Source organism: Bos grunniens, chromosome 19 (assembly GCF_055505025.1).
Source record: "Bos grunniens cultivar Pamir isolate PY7600 chromosome 19, Bosgru_T2T1.0, whole genome shotgun sequence".
Classification (NCBI taxonomy): Eukaryota; Metazoa; Chordata; class Mammalia; order Artiodactyla; family Bovidae; genus Bos; species Bos grunniens.
This window is the reverse complement of record NC_141183.1, coordinates 41868716-41891535: the sequence shown is the minus strand read 5'-3', so window position 1 is coordinate 41891535 and position 22820 is coordinate 41868716. Positions and strand designations below refer to the sequence as shown.

At 52.0% G+C, this 22820-nt stretch overlaps 1 protein-coding gene across 2 annotated transcripts; it reads right to left on the bottom strand.

The window, feature by feature from the left end:
* Window positions 1-2946: 2946 nt before the first annotated feature.
* TRARG1 (trafficking regulator of GLUT4 (SLC2A4) 1) lies at window positions 2947-19722 on the bottom strand. Of its 2 annotated transcripts, XM_086359909.1 has the most exons (3): window positions 18971-19722; window positions 7305-7437; window positions 2947-5629 (listed from the first exon to the last, which is right to left on the bottom strand). In XM_086359909.1, the coding sequence occupies exons 1-3, from the start codon at window positions 19355-19357 to the stop codon at window positions 5616-5618; spliced, it is 534 nt and encodes a 177-aa protein (XP_086216035.1). In that variant the 5' UTR covers window positions 19358-19722; the 3' UTR covers window positions 2947-5615. The 2 variants fall into 2 exon arrangements, with proteins under 2 accessions (XP_086216035.1, XP_086216037.1); XM_086359911.1 differs by lacking the exon at window positions 2947-5629 and having other exon boundaries at window positions 7291-7437.
* Window positions 19723-22820: the final 3098 nt, after the last annotated feature.

The following is a 22820-nucleotide window of genomic DNA, read 5'->3' as shown; positions in this document are numbered from 1 at the left end:
ATATCTGCAAGCAGCAGTCTGAGTCATCTGATTGCTGGTTGATTTATATTTGGTTAGCTCGGGACTCAGGTCAGAGTGTCAATAAATGAATAAGGTTTTGGGGAGAGAGTGGTCATACACTCAGTAAGGGAATTTGGTTTAAGAGGGGACTCACTTCACAAACATTCTGGGAAGCAGAGTTAACACCTTTTCTGCTATGAGACCCCCCTAACTTATCAGGGGATTCTCTCAATGTCCTTCTCTTGGCTTTTCAGTATTGCCTAGAGCTTCTCCATCTGTTTCAATAGATTTTTGAAAGAAAGGAATGAAAATGGAAATTCCCTGGCAGCCTAGTGGTTAGGTCTCTGTAGTTCTCACTACTAAGGGCCTGAGTTGAATTCCTGGTCAGGGAACTAAGGTCCTACAAGCCAAAGGGAAGGAAAACAATTATTATTTTTAGAGGGAATATAAAAGACCACCCCACCAGAAGATACAGCCACGGGGTAGACTGCAGCCAAGCTGACCCACTTAACCTGGCTTCAGGCGTCTAGCCCTGAGCGTCCCCAAGTTCAGCACCCATGAACCCCTGGGGATCTTGTAAAAGGGCAGAGATTCCGGTCAGGGTGTGGCCGCAGCATCTGCATCTCTGACCACTCCTGCTGATGCCCATTAATGCTGAGTGGTGAGGCTCGAGAGCCCCGTGGCTCCCACCTCAAATGACTACTGGGGTCACCTGGAAAGCTTTAACAACTCTGAAGTTCAGGCCACACCCCAGACCACTTAAACCTGATTCACTGAGGATGGAAGCCAGGCACCATAAGCCACCCAAGCTCCCGGGTGATTCCAGTGAACTGTCTGGCTTTAGAAGCTCACTCATAGACCTGCTCAGCTCACCCTGTTACCTGGAGACTGGGGACCAGAGAGGCTGTGGCTGACCAAGGCGACTCGGCCAGGGAGCGAAGGTTTAAGGCCTGGGCCAGGGAGCTCTCCTGGGCAGGTGGGGTGGTCTCCGGTAGTGGGTCCGTGAGAGGAAGGTCAGGCTGGGGCTGGAGGGGAGCAGGGTCTCCAAGGCTAGCCTGGGGTGCCCTTCTATATTCTAGGTGCTCTTCCAGCTGCAGCATTGCCCAGGTATGTCCAGCCCTTGTGGTTCACCAGGACACCCCTCTGAACCTCCACCAGCCCTGTGGGTGTGCAGAGAACAGCACCAGCCTGTTCACAGGCAATGAGTCCAGGTTCAGAGAGGACACAGCCGTCTGTGACCTGAGGCCTTCTGTATTGTAGAAGCTGCAGCTTTCCCCTTGCTGAATCTCACACACATGTCCCCATCCATTTTAAAGTTTCTAAAGCTGGGTAGTGTCTGAAAAACTGATGCCATAAAAACTTTCAGATCACCAAGCCAGGCAGTAAAGTGCCACACAGCACCACATGGAGAAGGTATCTGGATACCTGCATGTGATTAAATGGGCAGCAGTTCACTGGTGGCTTTTCATCCTAATTTGGAACCCCCAGGTAGTGCTCAAAATGCCTTTGAAAAGATCACATGCAATGCTGAAGCAAAAAGCTGCAGAGAAATGTGACCATCACATACCAGGCAGTGCAGGTAAAGGATGCTGAAATAGCCACCTCCCTCAGAACCGCTCGCAGACTCTCTAAGGTGGGAGAGGAAGCTCACTTCAGTAAAGCTTCCATGACTGTCCTGCCTCGTGGGTTCCTGACTCTATGACCTTGGACAAATCACTTGGCCTCGCTCAGCTTCATTTTCTTCTTAGGAAAATGGGATGACACACCTCATGGCGGGTAATGTGAGGATTAAACGAGGTGTGTGTGTGTGTGTGTGTGTGTGTGTGTTCAGTTGTGTCCGACTCTTTGCAATCCCATGGATTGTAGCCCTCCAGGCTCCTCTGTCGATGGGATTTCCCAGGCAAGAATACTGGAGTAGGTTGCCATTTCTCCCTCCAGGGGATCTTCCCCACCCAGGGATCGAACCCAAATCTCCTGCATTGGCAGGCGTATTCATTACCACTGAGCCACCTGGGAAGCCCCACGAAATGAGACAATTGGCACAAAACATGGAGCCCAGCACCCAGCACATGAGAAGCGCTCCCCTGGACCCTGGTCTAGCTGGAAAGAATTTCTCCAAGGAGACGCAGCTAATAAGCGCAGGGGCAGGATTTGAACCCAGGCAGGCTGGTCCCAACTCCCACCGCCTCATCTACCCTGCTGGGCTGCCCTATGGGTCCTGGGGCTCTCTCTGCTTACCTGCCCCACCCTAGCGCGATGCCCTTCCCTCCCCCATCCCCCAGCCTCTTGCCCTCAATATAAACAGCTTACTGGGGTCATGTGGCAATTCCTTCCTTTCCTGCTGACTGCCCAGCCCAGTGGCTCTGCCTACGCCCAGCTCCCCACTCTTAAAGCCCTTGCCCACTTCCACCATCAAGCAGTCATCCTGGAAATAGATTCTCCCTGTGCACCCTGCCCTCTACCACACACACAACTAACTCACCTTTCCATGGAGCTCTACTCTCCAGACAGCAGAGATGGCAGCAAGAAGCCAACTTTGGGGTCAGACCTAGGGACACAGTTAACCAACATTTCTTCACTACCTTCTGTATGGCCAAGTCCTGTGTGACCCAGGTCAAGTGTATGAACCTCTCTGAGCCTTGGTTTACCAACTTGAAACCCAGGATAACACTCATGACTCCCTCAGATGGCCATGTGGATTCATCAAGGTTTGCAAAATGTCCAGCACAGCCTCCTGACCTCCTCTTCAACTCCTGAGGTCTTTGTTCAGAAGGAACAACCAAAGAAAGACCAGCACTCACTGGAGAACTAAGTCTAGGCAAGGGCAAATGGCTTGCCCAAGGGAATGCTTCATGCTGGCAACAGAGCCCCTGGATTACCAGGCTCCCCAATGCCCCCCAGTTTGTTTGGAGCCCCTTGAGCCCAGCAGCACAAACACACAGGTCCTTGATGGGCAGTCAGCTTTATTTCTTTCCATGCAGAGAAATACACAAATGAGAACTGGTAAGTGGGGACTGGTGGGAGGTGGTGCTTGCTGTTCCCTAGGAGGCCTGGGCAGGGGCTGGTTCAGCACCACAAGCCAGGGGACCATGGGGTTCATGCAGCCAGTGCTGGACCCACAGTGGAGCTGGGATGGCAGGGCGACTGTCCCTTCATCTTTACCAAGGCTTAGGGGTGTCAGGTGCCCTGTGGGTGAGGGGCAATGAGGACCTTCTCTCCCAGTCTTACTTCCGAAGGGTTTCCTGTCCTCAGATCCTTGGCTCCTCTTTGCCAGAAGGGCCAGCCTCTTGGAGCCTCTGAGCTACATTCTTGGTATGAGTAGAAAACTCGAGTCATTCTTGCCCAAATGGAAGGATGCTCCTGCTGTGTCTGCTCCTGCAGCTGTCTGCAGCGGCTTCTCTCTTTCTCTCCTATTCTGGGTTTGGAGGAGGAGCCAGTGTAGGTGGCAGGGAGCAGTGAGGGTCTGCTTTCATGAGTGTGACTGTGGACAGTGGGACAGGGTGTGTGTGATGGTCCCGGAGCACACAGAGGCCGCAGTCCTGCCTCTGCCCATGAGACCATGCCTAAACAGTCTGGTTCACTGCTGTCGTCTCCCTGGGGGGCTGAAGCTGGGGACCCCTTGCGGCCTACCAGGAGACGCTCACTCATGACCCCTCCTTCCAGAGCTGGGGCCTGTGAATGTCGGATTCACAGACCACATGACTCCCCTGGCCAGACCTTGAAAGTGACACAAAGACTCTGGGCTCATCCCCTTCCTTCCCAACAAACAGGGGCATCTTTGTTTTGGCTTCAAAGGTCCCACAAAGGAGATCCAGCAGGCCCCCCCTTTAGGGGCGAGAGAGGCTGGGGTTATTCCCAGGTGGGGCACTGACGCAGGAACACCAGCCCCAGAGGGATCTACACAGTACTCCTGGGCCCTGAACCCTCCCTTCAATTCCCCTCCATCACACACACCCTCCTAGAAGGCTCAGAGCTGCACCCAGGACCCAGAGCTCCTCCCGGAATACAGAGCTCTAACAGTCTCCCTCCCCAGGAGCCTCTGAGGAGGGTGGGGGAGACAGGCAGGAGCCCTAAAAGGAGGTATGAGGGTGCTGATCAGGTGCAGAGAAAACATGCTCAGCCAACTTGGAGCCAATCTGCCCTCCCAGCCTCCTGGAACCCTGGCTGCTAGGCAGGGCATCCTGGGGTGGGGGTGGAGGGAGCTCAGAGCATCACATTACCCAGGGCTTGGGGGCTGCAGTCAGCTGGGGAAGTGGGAGCAGGAAAGACCAGGGGGGAAGTCTGAAGGGCCCTGCTTCACTCCCTCCTGGTGTCCCATTAGGTCCTGAGACACAGGCCATGGTGTCCAGGCCCCTGATTCTGGGCATGTGTATTCTCAAGCCCGGGGTTCCTGAAGACAGGACCCTTCAGCTAGGCTCTTCCCTCTCTCTTGAAATTCTCTAGACCCAGCAAACAACACACCTTCATAAAAACTCTTGGACCCACATCCCTAAAGGAGGCAGAGACATCCCTAAGGGCCTGGGAGCCTATGGGAATTTCCCCCAGGGGTGGTCCCAGGGCCAGCTCCGGGGAAAGCCTTTGCTGTTAGTGGCTGGTCAGGGGTGCAGGGTGAGGCATAGAGCATCAGAGGCAGTTGGGGTGGGAGCTGGGAGCCATGCACCGCCTGAGCCACTCTGCATGAGGACCTTCAGCCCCTTTGCACAGGGACCCTGAGCCCCTCCACATGGAACGCTGAGTTTGTGCCCCGACCAGGTGGTCCCTGAATGTGAGCTCAGGCCTGAGTTCCTCTTCACTAGCCAACCTGGAGATGGAGTCAGGGCCCCGGGAGTTCTTGATTGGTGCCCCAGACTACAGCCCAGGTAGGGAACAAGAGGCAGACTTGGGTCATCCTGGGAGATGTTCTGGGACCGGGCTTCTCAACCGAGATGCTCCTGAGGCTGAAATGTTTGAGAAGAGGTCCATGTCATGCTGGCCCCCTTTCTGTCTCTACCAACACTGTTCTTGGTGCCCTCATCCTGCGATGAAGGATTTAAGGGTGGCTGTTGCCTCTTTCCAGGGCAGCTTCACGCCCCATGTGTCCGAGGGGTTCCAGGGCAGGTGCTAAGCAGCAGTTCAGCCTCTGAGCTCAGGGCACCGGCTGGGATCGCTGCAGGCATGTGGCACAAGGCATGCAGACAGTCTTTTTTTCATCCCACCTCAAGAAAAATAGAAAAGATAAAGTCTGTGTTTTTGTTCTTGGTCATCAGACATGCAGGGACTCTCTCCCCACCATGGTCTCGCTGGCGGGAGTGGTTTCTTCTCTTTCTGGCAGTATAAGCCTGCTTGGCCAATCCCAGGAAACCACGGGGATGAGAAACCAGCCAGAATCCCGGGGGTTAAAATACCGGGATGTGCCCAGGAGACTGGACCACATTATTCATCTGTTTCAGAGTCCATTTCCTTTCTTCCTCTCATTTTCCGCCATTTGATGTGGGCTAGCAGTGGGGTGACTTGGGGGTTTCCCTCCAAGCTTGTGCTTTTCGAGCTGGGGGATCGTCCTGTCCTCCATGAGGCGTGTGGGTGGAGCTCTTCAGCGAGCTGGGGCCGCCTCTGCTAGCACCGCTCCCTAGTTAGTTTCATTTCTTCGGAACTGTAAAGAAAAGAACAGCGATAGCACGACGGAGCTCAGAACACGGGGTCTCCCGGTCCCTTTTTGGAGGATTTGGGGTTTTGATTCCTAGGGGGAAATGGTAACAGAGGTGATTCGGTTTGAGGTTCCGGGTGGAACTAAACTCCTGCCAAGGAGAGGACTGGAGTCTCAGTGATTGTTTCACAGGTGGGCACGGTGACCCCTGAGGCTAGACCCATTCCTGCTTGAATATTTTAGTGAAAGCTAAACAGTCCCCTTGCAAACTTGAGTTCAGCGGTTGTTACTTGCCATGGAACGTAACATGGGCTTCCCGGGTGCCTCAGATGGTAAAGAATCCACCTGCCAATACAGGAGACCCAGGTTGGATCCCCGGGTCTGGAAGATCTCCTGGAGAAGGGAATGGCAACCCTCTCCAGTATTCTTCCCTGGAGAATTCCATGGACTACAGTGGGCTTACAATCCATGTGTCCGCAAAGAGTCAGACACAATTGAGCAGCTAACACTAACACACATGGGAAGAATCCTGGGTCAGATTCAAGCAGAGCAAGACAAAGAGACTGAGGCCTTGGAAAGTGATGCTGAGGCTCATGCCCTGGGCTAGTGGGCTCCTGCCTCGCAGGGACCTGCATGCCTCTCAAACTTTGTGGAATATGCTTCTGCTCAAACAGGTGGAGGAGAGGACCTGCATTTTTGAACCCAGGCCAGCTGATTGCAAACCTGAACTCTTCCCTCTCGTATGAGGCCATGACCCTGCAGCTAAATGCCAGGATTTCTGCCCCAAGATGAACACTCTATATTCTATGCCAGTACCTCCCAAATTTTAATAATGGGGTTGGGAATCTTTCTAAAGTGCAGATTTTTATTCAGCAAGTCTGGGTGGGGCCTGAGATTCTATATTTACAACCTGTTCCCAGTATCAGCAGCCAAGCTGCTGGTCCATGGAGCACAGGTGGTGGGGCAAGGTCTTTAGGGGAAAAGCGTAGGTTGGTCACTAAATGGGCAGAGATGGTTGGAGGCTTCCAGTACGAGCGTGTGATTAGAGGGAAATGGACAATACTGATCCACAGAGCCCAGAAATTCTCAAGGCTGCTGGGCTTTGTGAGTAGCACCTTTGAAAAGGTTGGTCACCTTGCTTGGATAACTTGGCTGGACCACCTTTGGGTGTTCCCGAAAGTTTCACTTCCTGACTTCCAGGACAAGCATGGTTTACTTCAGTAAGACCTGACTGTCTCAGCAGGGATGCTGTGTGGCAAGCCCCTGGGTTACAAGTCAGAGTCACTTGCACTATCTCAGGTGATGCTCACAAAAGCCTCTGTGCTGGAAGTTTCTTCCTCCCACTTTCAACATGAAAACCCCAAGGCTTAACCAGGCAGACCCTGGTGCAGGACCATCAGAGCCGAGACTGGAACTTGTGGCCTCTGCCTCCTGGGCCCGTGCTCTTCCCATGACCTTTCCTGGTGATCTACTCTCCGGCCACTGGAGAGTCAGAAAGCCAGTCCCACTCAGCCGGTCCCTGCAGGAGACTGGAGTGATTGCTTTTCTGGGGTGCGAGGTGAAGGCTGTGGCACCCACATGCTCTTACCCTTCTTCCCACCACCGCCCCTGTCCCAGAGGGCTGGGCCACATCCTTCTGTGGTCCTCACACCAAGGGAGCTGGGGTGTCACTGGGCCTCACCTGCAAAGTTGACAGTCACAGCCACGATGATGATGATGATCCCCATGATGATGAAGGTGATGCTGAGCGTCCCGGCCAGGCGGCCCAGCCTCCGGGCCCCGTCCAGGTCCCCCTGTTGCACGCTACTTCGAGACTGCAGAGAGAGGGTGGTAGAAACCTTGCCTGAGCCTCTGAACACACCCCGGTCCCTGCTGCAGCCCACACTTGAGCAGCTCCCCTAGGGGAGAGGCAGAGGCCTCCTTCAGGAGAAATGGCCTGGACTCAAGTGGCCAGACCTCTTGTGGGGATCCCTAACCAAGCTTGCCCATTGTTAGCCGGGGACAGCTGGAAACATAACCGAGCAATGCTGGGCATTATCTCAGGATCTTAGTTCCCCAACCAGAGATTGAACCCATACCCCCTGCACTGGAAGCACAGAGTCTTAACCACTGGACTGCCAGGGAAGTCCCCAGGGTGTTATCTCAGGACAGGGATGGGCAGGGTGGTCCAGTAGAGACTGCGGGCCTGGGAGGGTGAACCATGTCCAGGCCATGCTGAGCTGGTGGGAAAGATAAGCCAGGCCCCCTTGGACCCCTCGCTGCCCAAGGCTCACTTCTGTACCCGCACTAAGGCAGCCCCTGCGACTTTTGCTATGGCCCAACACACCTGCCTCCTTTCCTCTGTGAGCCCCGCTTCCCATGAAAGGAAAGAAATCGCTGGTCCTCCCTCCCCAGTGTCCCACCCAGGATCACAAGCCCACCTCCCAGATCACACTGGAAAGGTGACGTGTCTTGGGTTTGAACCAGCAAGGCTGGGGATGGGGTGGAGCCATGGATGGCTTCACAGGGACCATATCTGATTATCATTATCCTCAGCTCAGCTTCTCTTGGCCCTCTTCGGTTGGGTTAAATCAGGTGGGTGTGAGGAGGGGGATGAACAGAAGAGGGGATCCCCAGGGGCCTGGGAGTGGCTCAGCAGGAGGTATGTCCCAGGCTTGTCCCTGGAGACCCCTCACCACTGCCCAGGGCTGGCTGGTGACCTCTAGATTCCTCCAGCTCTTAGAACTTGGACCACTAGAACAGAGACGGGAAGGAGTCCGCCAAACGTGGTGACTGCCTTCACATCTTGTTTTTTTATTATTAATTTATTTAGCTGCACCAAGTCTTAATTGTGGGATGCAGGATCATTTTTCGTTGTAGCATGTGGGATCTAGTTCCCTGACCAGGAATCCAACCCAAGCCCCCTGCTTTTGGAGCACAGAGTCTGAGCCACTGGACCGGCGGGGAAGTCCCTATTTGGTTATTTTTTTATATTCTGAATATTGGAAGCTCCTGAGTTCAGCATGCAAGCGTCAGGTACTGATGGTGAACAACGATGATGAAGGCTTATTGAGCCCTTGTTTTGTGTCGCGCAGCTTGTTAATGACTGTGCCTAAATGACCTCGTTTAGGCTCAGAATTGTCCTATGAGGTTGGCAGTGTCGCCCACTTTTGAAGCTGAAGTTCAGAGCAGCAGCCCTCCCATCTGTGTTCTCTTCAGCGGTGCACCTGGGTCCTACCTTCATCTCTCAGAATTCTAACTGACCCCTCAGCCCCACCCTCTGGTTCCCTCCGCCAAGCTCCTTCCAGGCCAGCACCACCTGCCCGCTGCAGCATGCCCTCACTCCCTTTGCCCCAAACCACAGCTTCCTGCTTCCCAGATCTGGTCCTTGCCTTGTGCTCCTCCTTCCTCTTGCTTAAGCCCCAGTTATTATATATTATAACTCTAAGCCTAGAGTTCTCCCACTGAGTCATAGCTCCCCTCCCATCCCAACATAGTAATTAATTTCCTCCCGCAGTCAATTCCATTGCAACTGTCCTCTGGAGCTTTGCTGCCTCTGCCTCAGTTCCAGGTGCCACTTGTCACTCAAGCCAAGGCAACAGCCTCATGAAGATGCCCCCTTGGCTCCAAGCTCTCTTCCTCTTCTTTCTACTCCCCCCACCACCAGTCCATCCTGCAGATACTCATGCCAGGCCTGGTGCTAGGACCCTGGGATGCAGCAGCGAGCAAGAGAGCCCCCAGCTGTTATGCTCACGGAGCTTGCATCCCGGTGGGGGCAGCGGCCACCATCATGACCCCACAAAAGTAAAATTGCAACTGTGGATAGTGTTTCAAAGAAGAGGTACCTGTGCTATGAGAGTTTGTAAAAGGGGAGAGTCAGTGAACACTTCCTAAAGGGAGGATATTTGGATTGAGATATGAGATTGGAAAGATACTAAAGCTGAAGCTTCAGTACTTTGGCTACCTGATGCAAAGAGCTGACTCATTGGAAAAGACCCTGATGCTGGGAAAGATTGAGGGCAGGAGAAGGGGATGACAGAGGATGAGACGGCTGGATGGCATCATCAACTCAATGGACGTGAGTTTGAGCAAACTCCAGGAGATGGTGAAGGACAGGGAAGCCTGGTGTGCTGCAGTCCACGGGGTCACAGAGTAAGACACGACTGAGCAACTGAACAATAAGACGAGAGAGGAGTCAGAATTAAGTATATTTTTTTCAAAAGGAAGAAGCGTATTCTGGGCAGAGAGAATAGCATGTGCGAAGGCCCTGGGGGAGGCCCTACACGGCAAATATGTAGATGATCCATAAATTGTTATTGACCAAAGGGAGCAGGAGGGACTAGACAAAGGCCAGTGTGGCTGGAGATAGTGAGGAAGAGGAGGCTGCAGAGGTGGGCAAGGCCAGGCCAGGTAGGGCTCTGCCCACACAGGAAGGAGGTTGGTCCTTATCCCAGAACAATGAGAGCCAGTGAGGATGGAAACCTAGGGGCAGAGGATGGTAGGACTGAATACAAGTTTCCAAAAGCCCTCCACCCCTGCCAGAGCCCAGCTGTCACGGGGGATCCGAAGAGAGTTAAGAGCTGATATAAAAGCTCAGAGAGATGATGCTGGTTGAGGCAATCATTCTTGCTCAGTATCTCCCGTGGCCTCCCACTGTCTGCTGAACAAAGTTCAAACTCAGGTTAGCTTTGCATTTCCTGGTTTGAGCCTCTGCTATTCTCTTCCGTGACCTCTGGACCTGAGCTGCTCAGGGTATGAGCACGGACTTGCTTTTGCTCATGCTATTTCTTCCGCCTGCATTCCCGCTCCCCAGTAACACCACACATCCAAATCCTCTCCATCCTTCAATGGCGGGCTCCAATTCCACCTCCTCTGTGAAGCCCACCAAGATTCCCCCACTGGAATGGTCATAATCCCTAGCATCGTCTGAACATTTACCTCATGTCAGGAGCTATGCAAGCTCAAGTCCAGACCTCAGTCTCTCTCTGCTCCCCAGGGACATTAGGGCACCAGCTCTCCTTGGTCTTCCCACCCTCTCCTTCTTGACTGTATCTTTTTCTCTCCTGTCTTGAAGAAATCCTCTATATCTCACCCAGTTGTAAGCTCCCCACTGCCCACAGGACCAAATCCAGATTCCATTTTGTGACAGGTGGCACCCTCCTGATCTGGCCTTTCTCCACGTCTGCAGCCGCTTCTCACACCACACCTGCATGGTGGTCTGTGCTCCAGATCCTCATCTGTACAACGTCCTAATGACAATCCCTGCCTCATAGGAGTGGTAGAGGATAAAATGCTTTAACAGCTGGCAGCTCAGGTCACCGAACTCAGGACATCAACACCAAGGCAACAATGGGAGGGAAAGGGAGCAACATACAGAAAGACTTCTGGGATTTCTAGGAAGTTCAAGTTCTGAAACCCAGGAGCTACCTTGAATCATAATCAAGGGACTCATTGTCGGCTGTAAGTATGGCCTTGGTTGGGGGGAAGGGCAGAGGCTTTGAGATGTGTCCTGCCCCTGACACCCCCATTTTTCAAAAAAACAGTTGTCTGTGCAGCAATGATTCAGGACCATGGAGAGAGGCACACATGTAGCTTCTTGGATATGAGAGGTGAGGAGGAAAGGTGAAAGATGTTTTTTCAGTTACACTGAACCCAATCGCACTTCTTTATCCACAGAGTGATCAGTCATACATGCCTTCAAGCATGAGGGGTGCCATTAAGGAGACACCCTGGAAATGGCCAGACAGATCAGAGCAGACCTAGTTGTGGCTGCTTTGTGGTGTAAGGCACTTTATACATTCTATCCAATGTAAATATCACAAATATTCTGTTAATCTTGGTTTCCAGATCTGTAAAATGAAGGGAAAGTAATTGCCTCTAAGTATGTTTCACTTTCATGCATTGGAGAAGGAAATGGCAACCCACTCCAGTGTTCTTGCCTGGAGAATCCCAGGGATGGAGGAGCCTGGTGGGCTGCCGTCTATGGGGTCGCACAGTGTCGGACACGACTGAAGCGACTTAGCAGCAGCAGCAGCAGCATGCAGCCCTTCCTTTTTTTTTTTTGGCCATACCACATGGCATGCAAATCTTAGTGCTCCCACCAGGGATCGAATGTGTGCCCCTTGCAGTGGAAGCACAGAGTCCTAACCACTGGACCGCCAGGGAAGTCTGGAGCCCTGCTTCTACATGAGAAGTTCTCCACTGCTAGCTGGCCCTCATTTCTGAAGTTCCTCCCCACCCCTATGAGTTACCAAATGAAGGATCCATAAGAAAACCCTCATTTTTTTTTTTTTAGTAAATTTCCAGCTGCTCTCCATCCCTGTCAGTTGCATCATCTTCCTCTTATACAAAACAGCTCAAGTTGAAGGCACAATAATAATAATTGCAGTAACGGTTGTAATGACTGAATTAATAGATCGTTTGTGATCGCAGGGGTTGTGGGAATGGTGAGTGAGAAAACAATTTATGAACTCAGGTCAATATATCAGTGAGGAAAGACGCTGAAAACAAGTGTGAGTGTGGGGAAAGGATGGTGGGGGCCGGGAGGATGGGGTGAAGAGGATGCTGAGGACGGAGGCTACAGAGCTCAGGAAAGAGCTTCCTCCACCCATGAGGCTCAGGCCAAGGCCCAGCAGACCTCAGGAGAAGAGACAAGATGTGCCAGGGTCCAGGGCCCGTGGTTAAGACTCTGTGCTTCAACTGCAGGGGGCATGGGTTCAGTCCCCACTTGCGGAACTAAGATCCCACAAGCTGCACGGCGCGGTCAAAAACAAACAGAAAGGATGTGCCAGGATTGATCAGCTACCAGCCCTTCCACAGAGATCAAGCATCTCCCAGCTTCTTCTTCTTCTTTTTTTTTTTTTTTTGATGTTATTCAAGCATATTGTTTTATTCCAAGCTTTCTGGTTTGTGTTAAGATGATTCATAAACTTTTAGAGCTGAAAGAGATTTTCAAGTTCCCCTAGAATAATTCATTTTACAGATGAAGGAAACAAGCTAAAGAGGCAATCTGTAACTTGACCTCTGATAGCTGGGCTTCATTCAAGTATGTTTACCACTGAACTGTATCATCTTAGCTCAACAGATGGTACCTTTTTTTAAACAAATGATGAAGCTGCATTGGCATATCATGGTCACTCAAAGTTCATAGTGAGCCTTAGGGTTCACTCTTGGTACTAAACATTTTATAGGTCTAGACAAATGTGTAATAATGTATATCTGTCATTACAGTATCATACATAATATTTTCACTGTTCTCAAAATCTTCTATGTTTTGTCTTTGTGTCTCTCCTAACCATGCATCACCCCTGGCAGCCACTATTCTGTCTCTGTAGTTTCGTCTTTTCCAGAATATCATGTAGTTGGGATCACAGACCTGTAATCTTTTTATATTGACTTGTTTCCCATAGTGATAAGCATTTAGGGGTCCTCAGTGTCTTTTCACGACTGATAACTCATTTCTTTTTAGCTCTGAAAAGTGTATCACAGTTTATTCACCTACTGAGAGACATCTTGGTTGCTTCTGCTGCTGCTGCTAAGTCGCTTCGGTCGTGTTCGACTCTGTGCAACCCCATAGACAGTAGCCCACCAGGCTCCCCTGTCCCTGGGATTCTCCAGGCAAGAACCCTGGAGTGGGTTGCCATTTCCTTCTCCATCTCCCAGCTTCTGAAACCCAAAAGGTGTGCTTCTCCGTGCCTTCTCTACATCATTCTCTCTGCAAACGTGCAATTCATCCTGAAAGACCCCTGCTGTGCTGTACTGTGCTTAGCCGTGTCCGACTCTTTGCAACCCCACGGACTACACAGTCCAAGGAATTCTCCAGGCCAGAATACTGGAGTGGGTAGCCTTTCCCTTCTCCAGGGGATCTTCCCAACCCAGGGATTGAACCCAGGTCTCCCGCATTGCAGGCGGATTCTTTACTGTCTGAACCACCAGAGAAACCCTGAAATGCCCTGACTACAGGTTAACTCCTCTATTGCTTGAGAGAAGGGATGGACTGGAAGGGTGGGGGCCCTAGGGGAGGAGTCAGGGTGGCTGCTGTGGTGGATGGGAGCAGCTGGGGAGATTTAGGGGCTTGAGACAGCAGCAGTGTACCAATGGTTTCAGAAGTCTGTTAATATCTTAAGCTATATGCCTGCATGCCAGCTGACTATCAGCCCTGGTCAGGGCGTAGCACTCTCATTGAGGAAAGGGATAAATCATAAATGAATGAAAATGAGTCTGCAACACATCAGTTAAATAATTAACTCGTCAAAAATGCCTAAGTAAGGAAGCGTTGAAGCCACTCATCACTCCCTCATGCTGTGGGAACAACTTACAGAGAGGCTGCCACCAAAACCACACACAGGGCTGCCCACCTCCTCTGGGGATGTAATGAGGGGTGAGACTCCATTATATCCAAATTGCTAAAAGCTGCGTTTGCCTGAAAGCCAGATTGGGGCAGGGCTCCAGTCTCTGGGATCTAATGCCTGATGATCTGAGGTAGAGCTGATGTAATAATAATAGAGATAATAATAATAGAAATATACACAATAATAATAACAGAATGCACTTGAATCATCCTGAAACCATCCCCCATCCCCTGGTCCATGGAAAAATTGTCTTCCATGAAACCAGTCCCTGGTGCCAAAAAGGTTGGGGACCACAGCACTGGGGGTTTGCTCTTTGCTCTGACATTGCAGTTTCATTCAGTATTAATAATAACAGCAACCACTTCCATTTATTAAGCATTTACTATGTGCCAGGCTCTGGCACACTCATTAGTTCATTTAATTCTCCCAACAGCCCTAGGAGGTAGATGGTGTTATTACACATATTTTATGGATGAGGAAACTGGAGCTAAGGAAGGAAGCTGAGTGGTTTGGATATGGTCATGTGCCTCAAAAGGGACAGAGATGTGATACACACCCAAGTGTATCTGATGCTTGCTTGGTCAGCAACTGAAGGCTCACTGCTTGGGGTCCAGCATCTCTCATTGACAGGAGTCCTTGCTGGATCAGGAAGCATGGTTATTTCTCAGCTTGACCCGGAAGTAAAATGGATGAAGCCAGCCTTGCCCTGACTATCCCAGGAGGCTTACGGGAGGTTGTGGGGCTGAGCAGGGCCAGGTCTGGACACCTGTGATCACAGCTCCTGAGACAGAGCCCCTCGTCCCAGCCCTGGTCCCAGCTGGCCCCTGTCAAAGCCACAATGGGAAGAATGTTTGGTGGTCCATTAGTCTTCCACGGATGGAGTGAATGACAGGGAGGAGGCCACTGGGAGGCAGGGGAGAAAAAGAGAGAAGGGAATAGAATTATTCCCTCCCTGCACAAATGCCCAAAACATTTGGCTTCCCTGGGAGGGACATGCCATCCTTGTCGCAGAGGTAGGTGCAGGGTGGGGCAGGTGAAGAGAACACTGGATTCAGGAGCCAGCTGATGTGCCTCTTACCAGCTGTGTGAACAAAGGCAAGGCACGGCTCTGCATGCCTCAGTTGCCTCATCTGTTAAATGGGAATGATTAACCAGACTCTGCCAGCCTCATATTACAACATGCTCTGCGGACAGTGAGCTCTAACGAGGGTGTCAGGGCTGCAGGTCTCCTTCCTCCCTGGGGTCAAGGGCTTGATCTTTCACTTGGTAACCAGCGGGGAGACATCAAATGAGGAGCTTTGAAGTCTATTGCCAGACCTGGAGACATCAGCATAGAGACTTAACTCTCTTTCCACACTTTCTGGCTCTCCTTCACCCCTGCTGCTATCTGAGTGGGACCGTATGTTTCAACTCTAAATAAATAACTGATCCCCGCCCTCCCTGGGGCGTGGGAGTGTCCTATGAACTAGAAAAGTGAATATCATAACAAAGTGACTCACACAAATGTTTTGGTTTCTCAGTGTATATAAAAGTTACGTTTATACCTTACTGTAGTCTATGAAGTGTGCAATAACATTATGTGTAAAAAAAAAACAATGTATCGACCTTCATTTTAAAATCTTGCTTAAAAATGCTAACCCTTGGGACTTCCCTGGGAATCTGCTGGTTAAAACTTTGCCTTCCATTGCCCGGGGGGTTCCTGTTCAATCCCTGGTCGGTGAACTAAAATCCTACATGACTGGAGGCCAAACAACCAAAACATAAAAACAGAAGCAATGTTGTAACAGATTGAGTACATACTTTAAAAACACGTGCATGCTAAGTCGCTTCAGTCTTGTCCAACTCTTGGGACCCTATAGACCGCAGCCCGCCAGGCTCCTCTGTCCATGGGGATTCTTCAGGCAAGAATACTGGAGTGGGTTGCCATGCCCTCCTCCAGGGGATCTTCCTGACTCAGGGATTGAACCCACGTCTCTTGAGTCTCCTGCATTGGCAGGCAGATTCTTTACCACTAGCACCACCAGGGAAGCCCAGACTTTTAAAATGGTCCACATGAAAAAAAAAAATCTTAAAAAAAAAAGTGCTAATCATTATTGCTCAGTGAGTTGTGATCTTTTTGCAACAGTAACACTAAAGACCACTGACGACAGATCACCATGACAAATATAATAATAATGAAAAGTTTGAAATATTTTGAGAATTAACAAAATATGACCCCAAGACACAAAGTAAGCAAATGCTGTTGGAAAAAAGAGCACTGATAGACTTGCTTGAGGCAGGGTTGCCACCAACTTTCAATTTGTAAAAGAATGCAACATCAGTGAAGAACAATAAAGCTCAAGAGAACAAAGTGTATCTGCTCGTGAAATGCCCAGAAGAGACAAATCCATGGAGACAGAAGGAAGATGAGTAATTTACTCAGGTCAGACAGGCAGGTATTAGGAGTGATAGAAAAACGTTGCTGGGTTTCTTTCAGAGGTGAGGAAAATATTTTAAAATTGATTGTGGTTATGGTTGCACTTATCTGAATATACTAAAAACTGCGGAATCGTACACTTCAGATGAGTGAATGGTATGATAGTCGCTCAGTTGTGTCTGACTCTTTGCGACCCCATGCACTGTCGCCCACCAGGTTCCTCTGTCCATGGAGTTTTCCAGGAAAGAATACTGGAGCGGGTTGCCATTTCCTACTCCAGGAGATCTTCCCAGCCCAGGGACGGAACCTGCATCTCCTGTATCTGCAGGCAGATTCTTTACCACTAGCACCGCCTGGGAAGCCCCGAATGGTATGATATGTGAATTTTATTTCAAAGCTCTAAAAGAAAAAACCCAACAAATGTGTGATGGCTTCCCATCCTCCACCAGGGAGACACTTGTCTAATTTTCTGCCTCCACATCCTAGGGCTTACTATGTGCTGGGTGCTTTAGCACTTTGCATGGCTCATAGCCGTGTGCTTTAGGCGCTCAGTCATGTCCGACTCTTTGTGACCCTTTGGGCTGTAGCCCCCCAGGCTCCTCTGTCCATGGGATTTTTCAGGCAAGAATACTGGAGTGGGTTGCCATTTCCTTCTCCAGGGGATCTTCCCGACTCAGGGATCAAACCTGCATCATCCGTGTCTCCTGCATTGGAGGCCGATTCTTTATCACTGCGCCATTGGGAAAGCCCCTTGTGTGGCTCATACAACTCTATAATTTAGGTATTATGTTGACACCCATTTTGCAGATGGGAATACTGAGGAGAATAGTGGTTTGAGTGACTTGCCTGAGGTCGCACAATACCTGGTGGTTTTGTCTAGCGTGGGCACTTCTTGCAATGTGTGGTAAGGATCTGTTTACAAATTTCTCCCCACTGGACAGCAAGCTTGTGGGAATTGGTGATGGTGTCTGGTTTAGCACTATATTCCCTGCCCCAGGCCTGGCAACCATCAGACCTGATTCAAGAACCCAAGATGGATGTAGAAATGCACCAGGGGTGGATTCAGTGGTCCCACAGCTATGGGCCCAGGTTTCCTTTGACAACGGCAGGTTTTACCCAGCTCACACTCTGCCACCCCCACCAGAAGATGGATTTTAGCCACTGTTTTCTCCTGGACCCTTGTCTGCTTTCCCTCCCCAAAGCCAGTCTCCCCCACGGGGCTTCTCCCTGTAACCAAGAGCTTGTCCCTACCCAGAGCCACTGGCGGCAATCCCTGCGGCCCGGCTCCGCCTCCAGCTGCCCCCAAGAGCCACAGGCAGCACAGGAATTTCCTCAAAGGCCCTGCCCAGCCCTGGCTCTTCTTCCCACACCAATTCACCAATCGCTGGGACCTGAGAATGTTGTCAGTTTCCCCCTAAAGCCCTGGCAGGTGGTGCTGGGGATTGGGGAAGGTGCCCTTGGCTGGAAACTGGGCCTCTGTGAAGTGGAGAAAGATGTATAAGGAAATAAGGGTTTTCTCAGTGGACAGCGCGGCAGCAGGAAAGACCACAGCTCCTGGGGACTGGATGACGGATGACTCAACAGTGGAGTCCCTCCAGGGGCAAGCAGACAGTGTCTCCCCTCTCAGTGTACCATCCCCTGCTTCTAACCTCATTCTGAAAGTCATTCCCTGCCAGCCTCTCTCTCTCTCTGTCTCTCTCAACTTCCTGAACCATGAAATTCACTTGCCAACAGCTACCAATATTTCCTGGGGCTCCTCTGCCAGTAGCCCGATCCCAACAGCTTGGATTGGAGACGATCGAAGGTTATGTACTCAAAACCCTACAACACAAGCGTGGGAGACACGAAGACGAGCCCCCATGCCCCTCCCTGGCCAGGCCAGCCATGCCCTCTGATACACATGCGTTCCCATCTGTGGCCCAGACCACCCCCTCCCACCCCTGTGGGAACACAGATATTGAAATCAGTACAAAGGCGAAGCCCAGAGGGCCCCAGCAAGAAGTTCCCCCCAGAGGAGCAGCCCTGGGGGAGCTGGGCCCCGGGGCCCGCAGTCCATGGCAGGGAAGCTACTGCTCGCTCCTGGAAACAAGAGTTGCCAGAAGCTGTTAGAACACCCAGGAGGCCCTGGGGGTGGGGTGGGGTGGGGAGGTGATGCCTGGCTCCCCTCCTGAGAACACGGGGCCCTGAGACCCCATATTGGCTGCAATCTCTGCTGATTCACAGCCCCACTCAGGAATGACTCCTTGCGACAAAGTCCCCGACTCCTGCAAAGGCCAGACCCCCAAGTTGGCTGTCCTTTCTGGGCAGAATTTGGCTCCGGGCATCTCTCTGGGATCCCCTTCCCAGCAGGGATGTGTGCAAAGTCAAGCTGTGATGTCCAGGAGCGGAGATGAAGGAGGACAGGAAACTGAAGCTCTGGGGGCCCTGGACCCCTCTCCAAGGGGGAGTAATAGGCTGGCTAAGATGGGGACTTTCCCCTCCCTTGCCCCTGGCACCCCAGCTCTTCTCTCAACACCCTAGGTAGGATGACTGGTGCCTGCCAGGGAAGCATGGCTGCTGACCAAAACCAGCCCCCACCCTGCGATGAAGAGCAGCACTTACCATGATGGAAAAGATGAGGGGCATGAGGTTGAGGGGCCAGACGGGGCAGAAGCAGGAGGCGATGGCAAGGATGAGATAATCTTTGGGAACTTCTCCGTCCTGGGCATAGGAGGTGGTGGCCGTGGAGGACGCCCGCCTGGAGCTGGCCCGGGAGGATGAGAGGGGGTGCAAGGCTTCCCGGTGCTCCTCGGATATCACCTTGAAGGGCAGGCTGTGGCCATTCTGCTCCAGGTCCAGAGGCCCCGAGAGGGACTTGGACGGCTTCAGGGACTTGTCATCCTGGCCCCCGACCTGCACAAGGAGCTTCTCCATCTCTGGCAGGTTCAGGGGTGAGGCAGTGCCTGGCTCCCGCGCCGCGGAAAACTGAGGCTGTCCGGGGTTGGCCATGCTGGCCTGGGCTTTGGGCTGCTCCAGCTCCAGGATGGGATGAGGGGCTTCCGAGGGACCTCAGCGCACCATTCCTTGGCCCGGACTGGAGGCCTACAGATCAGGGGCAGACTTGTCACCCCGGAGAGCCAGGGCCAGCCAGGGGGCTGGAAAGGTTGGCTTCTCCGGGCCAGCTGAACTCAGAGGCAGCGGCCAGCCTGCCGCCCCGTGGAGCTCCAGGAAGCTGGAGCCTTCAGCCCCATTCAAGTTTGAGGCCAACTTCGCTGGTGCTGCTGACAGCTCAGATGGGCGGGGAAGGAGCAGAAAAGCAGCTTTAGGAGCGGAGAGGAGACTGCTCCTCTCCTGAGTGAGGCTTGGGCTAAGTCAGGGAGGCTGTGTGTGTGTGTGTGTGTGTGTGTGTACACAACACCCAGCCTCCCTCCCTCCCTGCCCTCCTCGGAGATGCTTTTCAATTCACTTCTCCCCAGAGAACCGCCTGGCAGCATTCTGCCTCTGCCCCAGCCCAGCCCTGCCCAGGGTGGCTTGGACTAGCCTCTGGCTCCTGCTGCGGACACAGAACCCCCTCCTCTGCACTGGGGGCTCTGGATGGGGGAGAAAGGCAAAGTGGGTCCAAACGGGTGTGCCTTCACCTGTCTCGGGAGACTGAGCCCTCGGCTCCTCTTCTCCTGGAACAGGCTCCCGCTTCTATCTGTTGTGAAACACTGAACTCCGGACCTACTGCATCCCACCTTGAACCTGACCTCCCCCAGCGCCAAGCCCCAGAGATGTCCAGACCAGAGCGGGGCTCTGAGCTCTGGAGGGAGGGGTAGAGTGAGTACTCGTGGGGCCCCTGGAGGAGGATTGTGTCTGCACCCTCTGAATGGGTGTCTGAGCAGCTCCCGAGGGGTGGTAGAGGGGCTGTTAGGGAGGAGCGCTGGCCCTGTCTCATGGCCGTTAGGGCTTTTGTGAGGCGCTTTTAAAGAGCCAGCAAAGATCTTTCTGTTTCAGGAGCTCCTTAGGGCAGGTGCCAGCTTGAAGGGCCACGGTCTCGGCTGCTTGTCCCATCCTTCTTAGTTCTCTCACGTCTCCTCCCTCTGTTTCTGCCACCTTCTCTATTCTCTGCATCTCCTTCTACATCCCCAATCTCCCGGCTTACGTGGTCTTATAAGGTGGCCCAGAACCACCAGGGTTTGTGTGTGAATCTGGATGCTTGTCTGTGGTTTGGAGGAGGGCGTAGATCATGTGGGATTGGGGTGAGAAATTAGAGGTGAGAAGAGGTCTCAGAGGTTGTGGAGTTCATTTGAGATCAGAGGTTAGGAAACCGAAACCCAGGCTCATTTCAAACTGTATCCCAATTAGGCATCAATCCATCACATCCAGAAGCTGGTTTGGAGCAAGACGAGCCATTTTAGCAGAAAGAAGTAGCTTTGAATTGTGTATCACACTGGCTTCAGAAATGCTGCTTCCAGCAAGAGCCAAGACAAGGTGGAAGAGGGTGTGACGGGCAGAGAGTGGTGAGCTGGCCACAAAGGGGAAGAAGGGAAGGGGCAAGGGGAGTGAACTGGGCCCTTCTGCCCAGGAACTTCTAGAAACATGCTTTTAAAATAAGATACCTTCGGGAATTCCCTGGCAGTCCAGTGGTTAGGACTCCAAGCTCTCACTGCAGAGGGCCTGGGTTCAATCCCTGGTAGGGGAACTAAGATCCCACAAGCTTTGAGGCAGGGCCAAAAATAAAAAGACTAAAACAATTTTAAAAATAAGAGACCTTCTGCAGATGGTGGCTGTTTGGATGCCCGAGAGTCCTAGACTCTAAGTCAGTGTCCAGCTTGGCCAGAATTCCAAGTTACAATCTAGGAGCTCACTCTTGGTGGGGACGGCTCAGGCCCTATGGACCTACCACTAACCAGCCCAGCCAGGCCAGTTCCATAGCCAGCAGCCAAATCTGGCTATAGAGCCCCTGAAATGTGGCTCATCCACACTGAGACATGCCATACATATAAAACACACTGGATTTCCAACAGTACCAAAAATTTTAAAATATCTCATTAACACAGTGTATGTAGATTACACATTGAAATGATAATGTTTTGGCTATATTGAGTTACATAAACATTTAAAAAATTAATGTCACCTGTGTCCCTTTTCTCCTTTTAATATGCCTACCAGAAAATTTAAAACATGGCTTGCATTGCATTTCTATCCGGCAGCACTGGCCTGAAGGATGGAGGAAACCTGACATAAAGAAGCTTTTTTTTTTTTACTTAATAAAAACTGGAAGAAACAAGAAAGAGCCAGGAAGTCCCCAGGGTGACCCATGGTAGCAAGATTATCAGGCAAACTGGGGTTCCCGGACTAGGGAGCCGGCTTTGCGCTGCACTGTGAGATGCTGGGCTTGTGGCGCCATCTAGTGGTCTGGTGGTGATGAGGGGAAGGACCAGAGAGGAGCGTGGGGACTAGGGAGGAGGGGGAGAGGCGAGGACAAGGAGCTCCTGGTTTGGGCTCCGGGACTGGTGAGCCCAACGCAGCCAGCTGCTCCGGCTGCAGCCTGGTCCTGAACCCACCTGCAGGTGCGATCTCCCCTCCACCCCCACCCTCAACTGAAGTCTTCATTGGAAGCCCATGGGCCAGGTTCATTGGGCAAAGTGGGTTTGGTGCGCAACGTGTTTTTTAAAAAAAAAAATCCACTTCACATAAAAACGGAGATTCCAGACTTTCAACGTGAAGATCTGGGAAGCCTGGGCCCACTTTCTGCAGAGCAGCCAGAAGCTAAGCCCACAGCAGCCTTTAGAAGGGAAGGCGCTGAGCTCCCCCTCCGACTCTGCCTTCACTCACGCCTGTGGGCCCCAGGTGGGGGTCTGCGCTATAAGCCCCTGTAGCTACACAGGTGGTATCGGCCTTTCTGTTCTGCTGTGGGGTGACCTCCCTGCTCCCTAGTATGTTTGCAGGTAACAAGAAAGTCATTCCCTTCTCTGTGCCCCCTCCCCGACGGTCTGTGAGGCTTGGGGAGCGGGCAGGTGTGCCCCCAGCTCCCTCTTCATGCGCTTGGCTCACAGTGACAGCTGACTGGAGGAACCAGAGGAAGATAAAGGCACCAATCAAGTGCCGAGGGTGTCCACACAGCTGCTAAACCCACCTCTACCTGCCTCAACCTGAGTGCATCCTGGGCTTTGAAGAATTCCGAGGTGGAAACAATGGTATGGAAAGTGGGCCTGGAGTGGGCAGAGACACAAACCTCAGAAGGTTAGGTCAGTTTGAGCCTAATGCAAGAAGAGGTTAAAAAAAAAAAAAGAAAGAAAGAAAAACCCTGTAACTGTGACCACAAGCCTTTTCATCCTCAGTATTGCACTGGGTATCTGGAAACCCTATGGGGCTGACAGGGTAGGCGTAATTAAGCAAATTCCACTTTTCACTGAGGTCTGCCTGGGCCCAGCTCCCCTGCTTCAGGCAGTCTTCTGGTGTCTACACACACATACACACGAGTGCA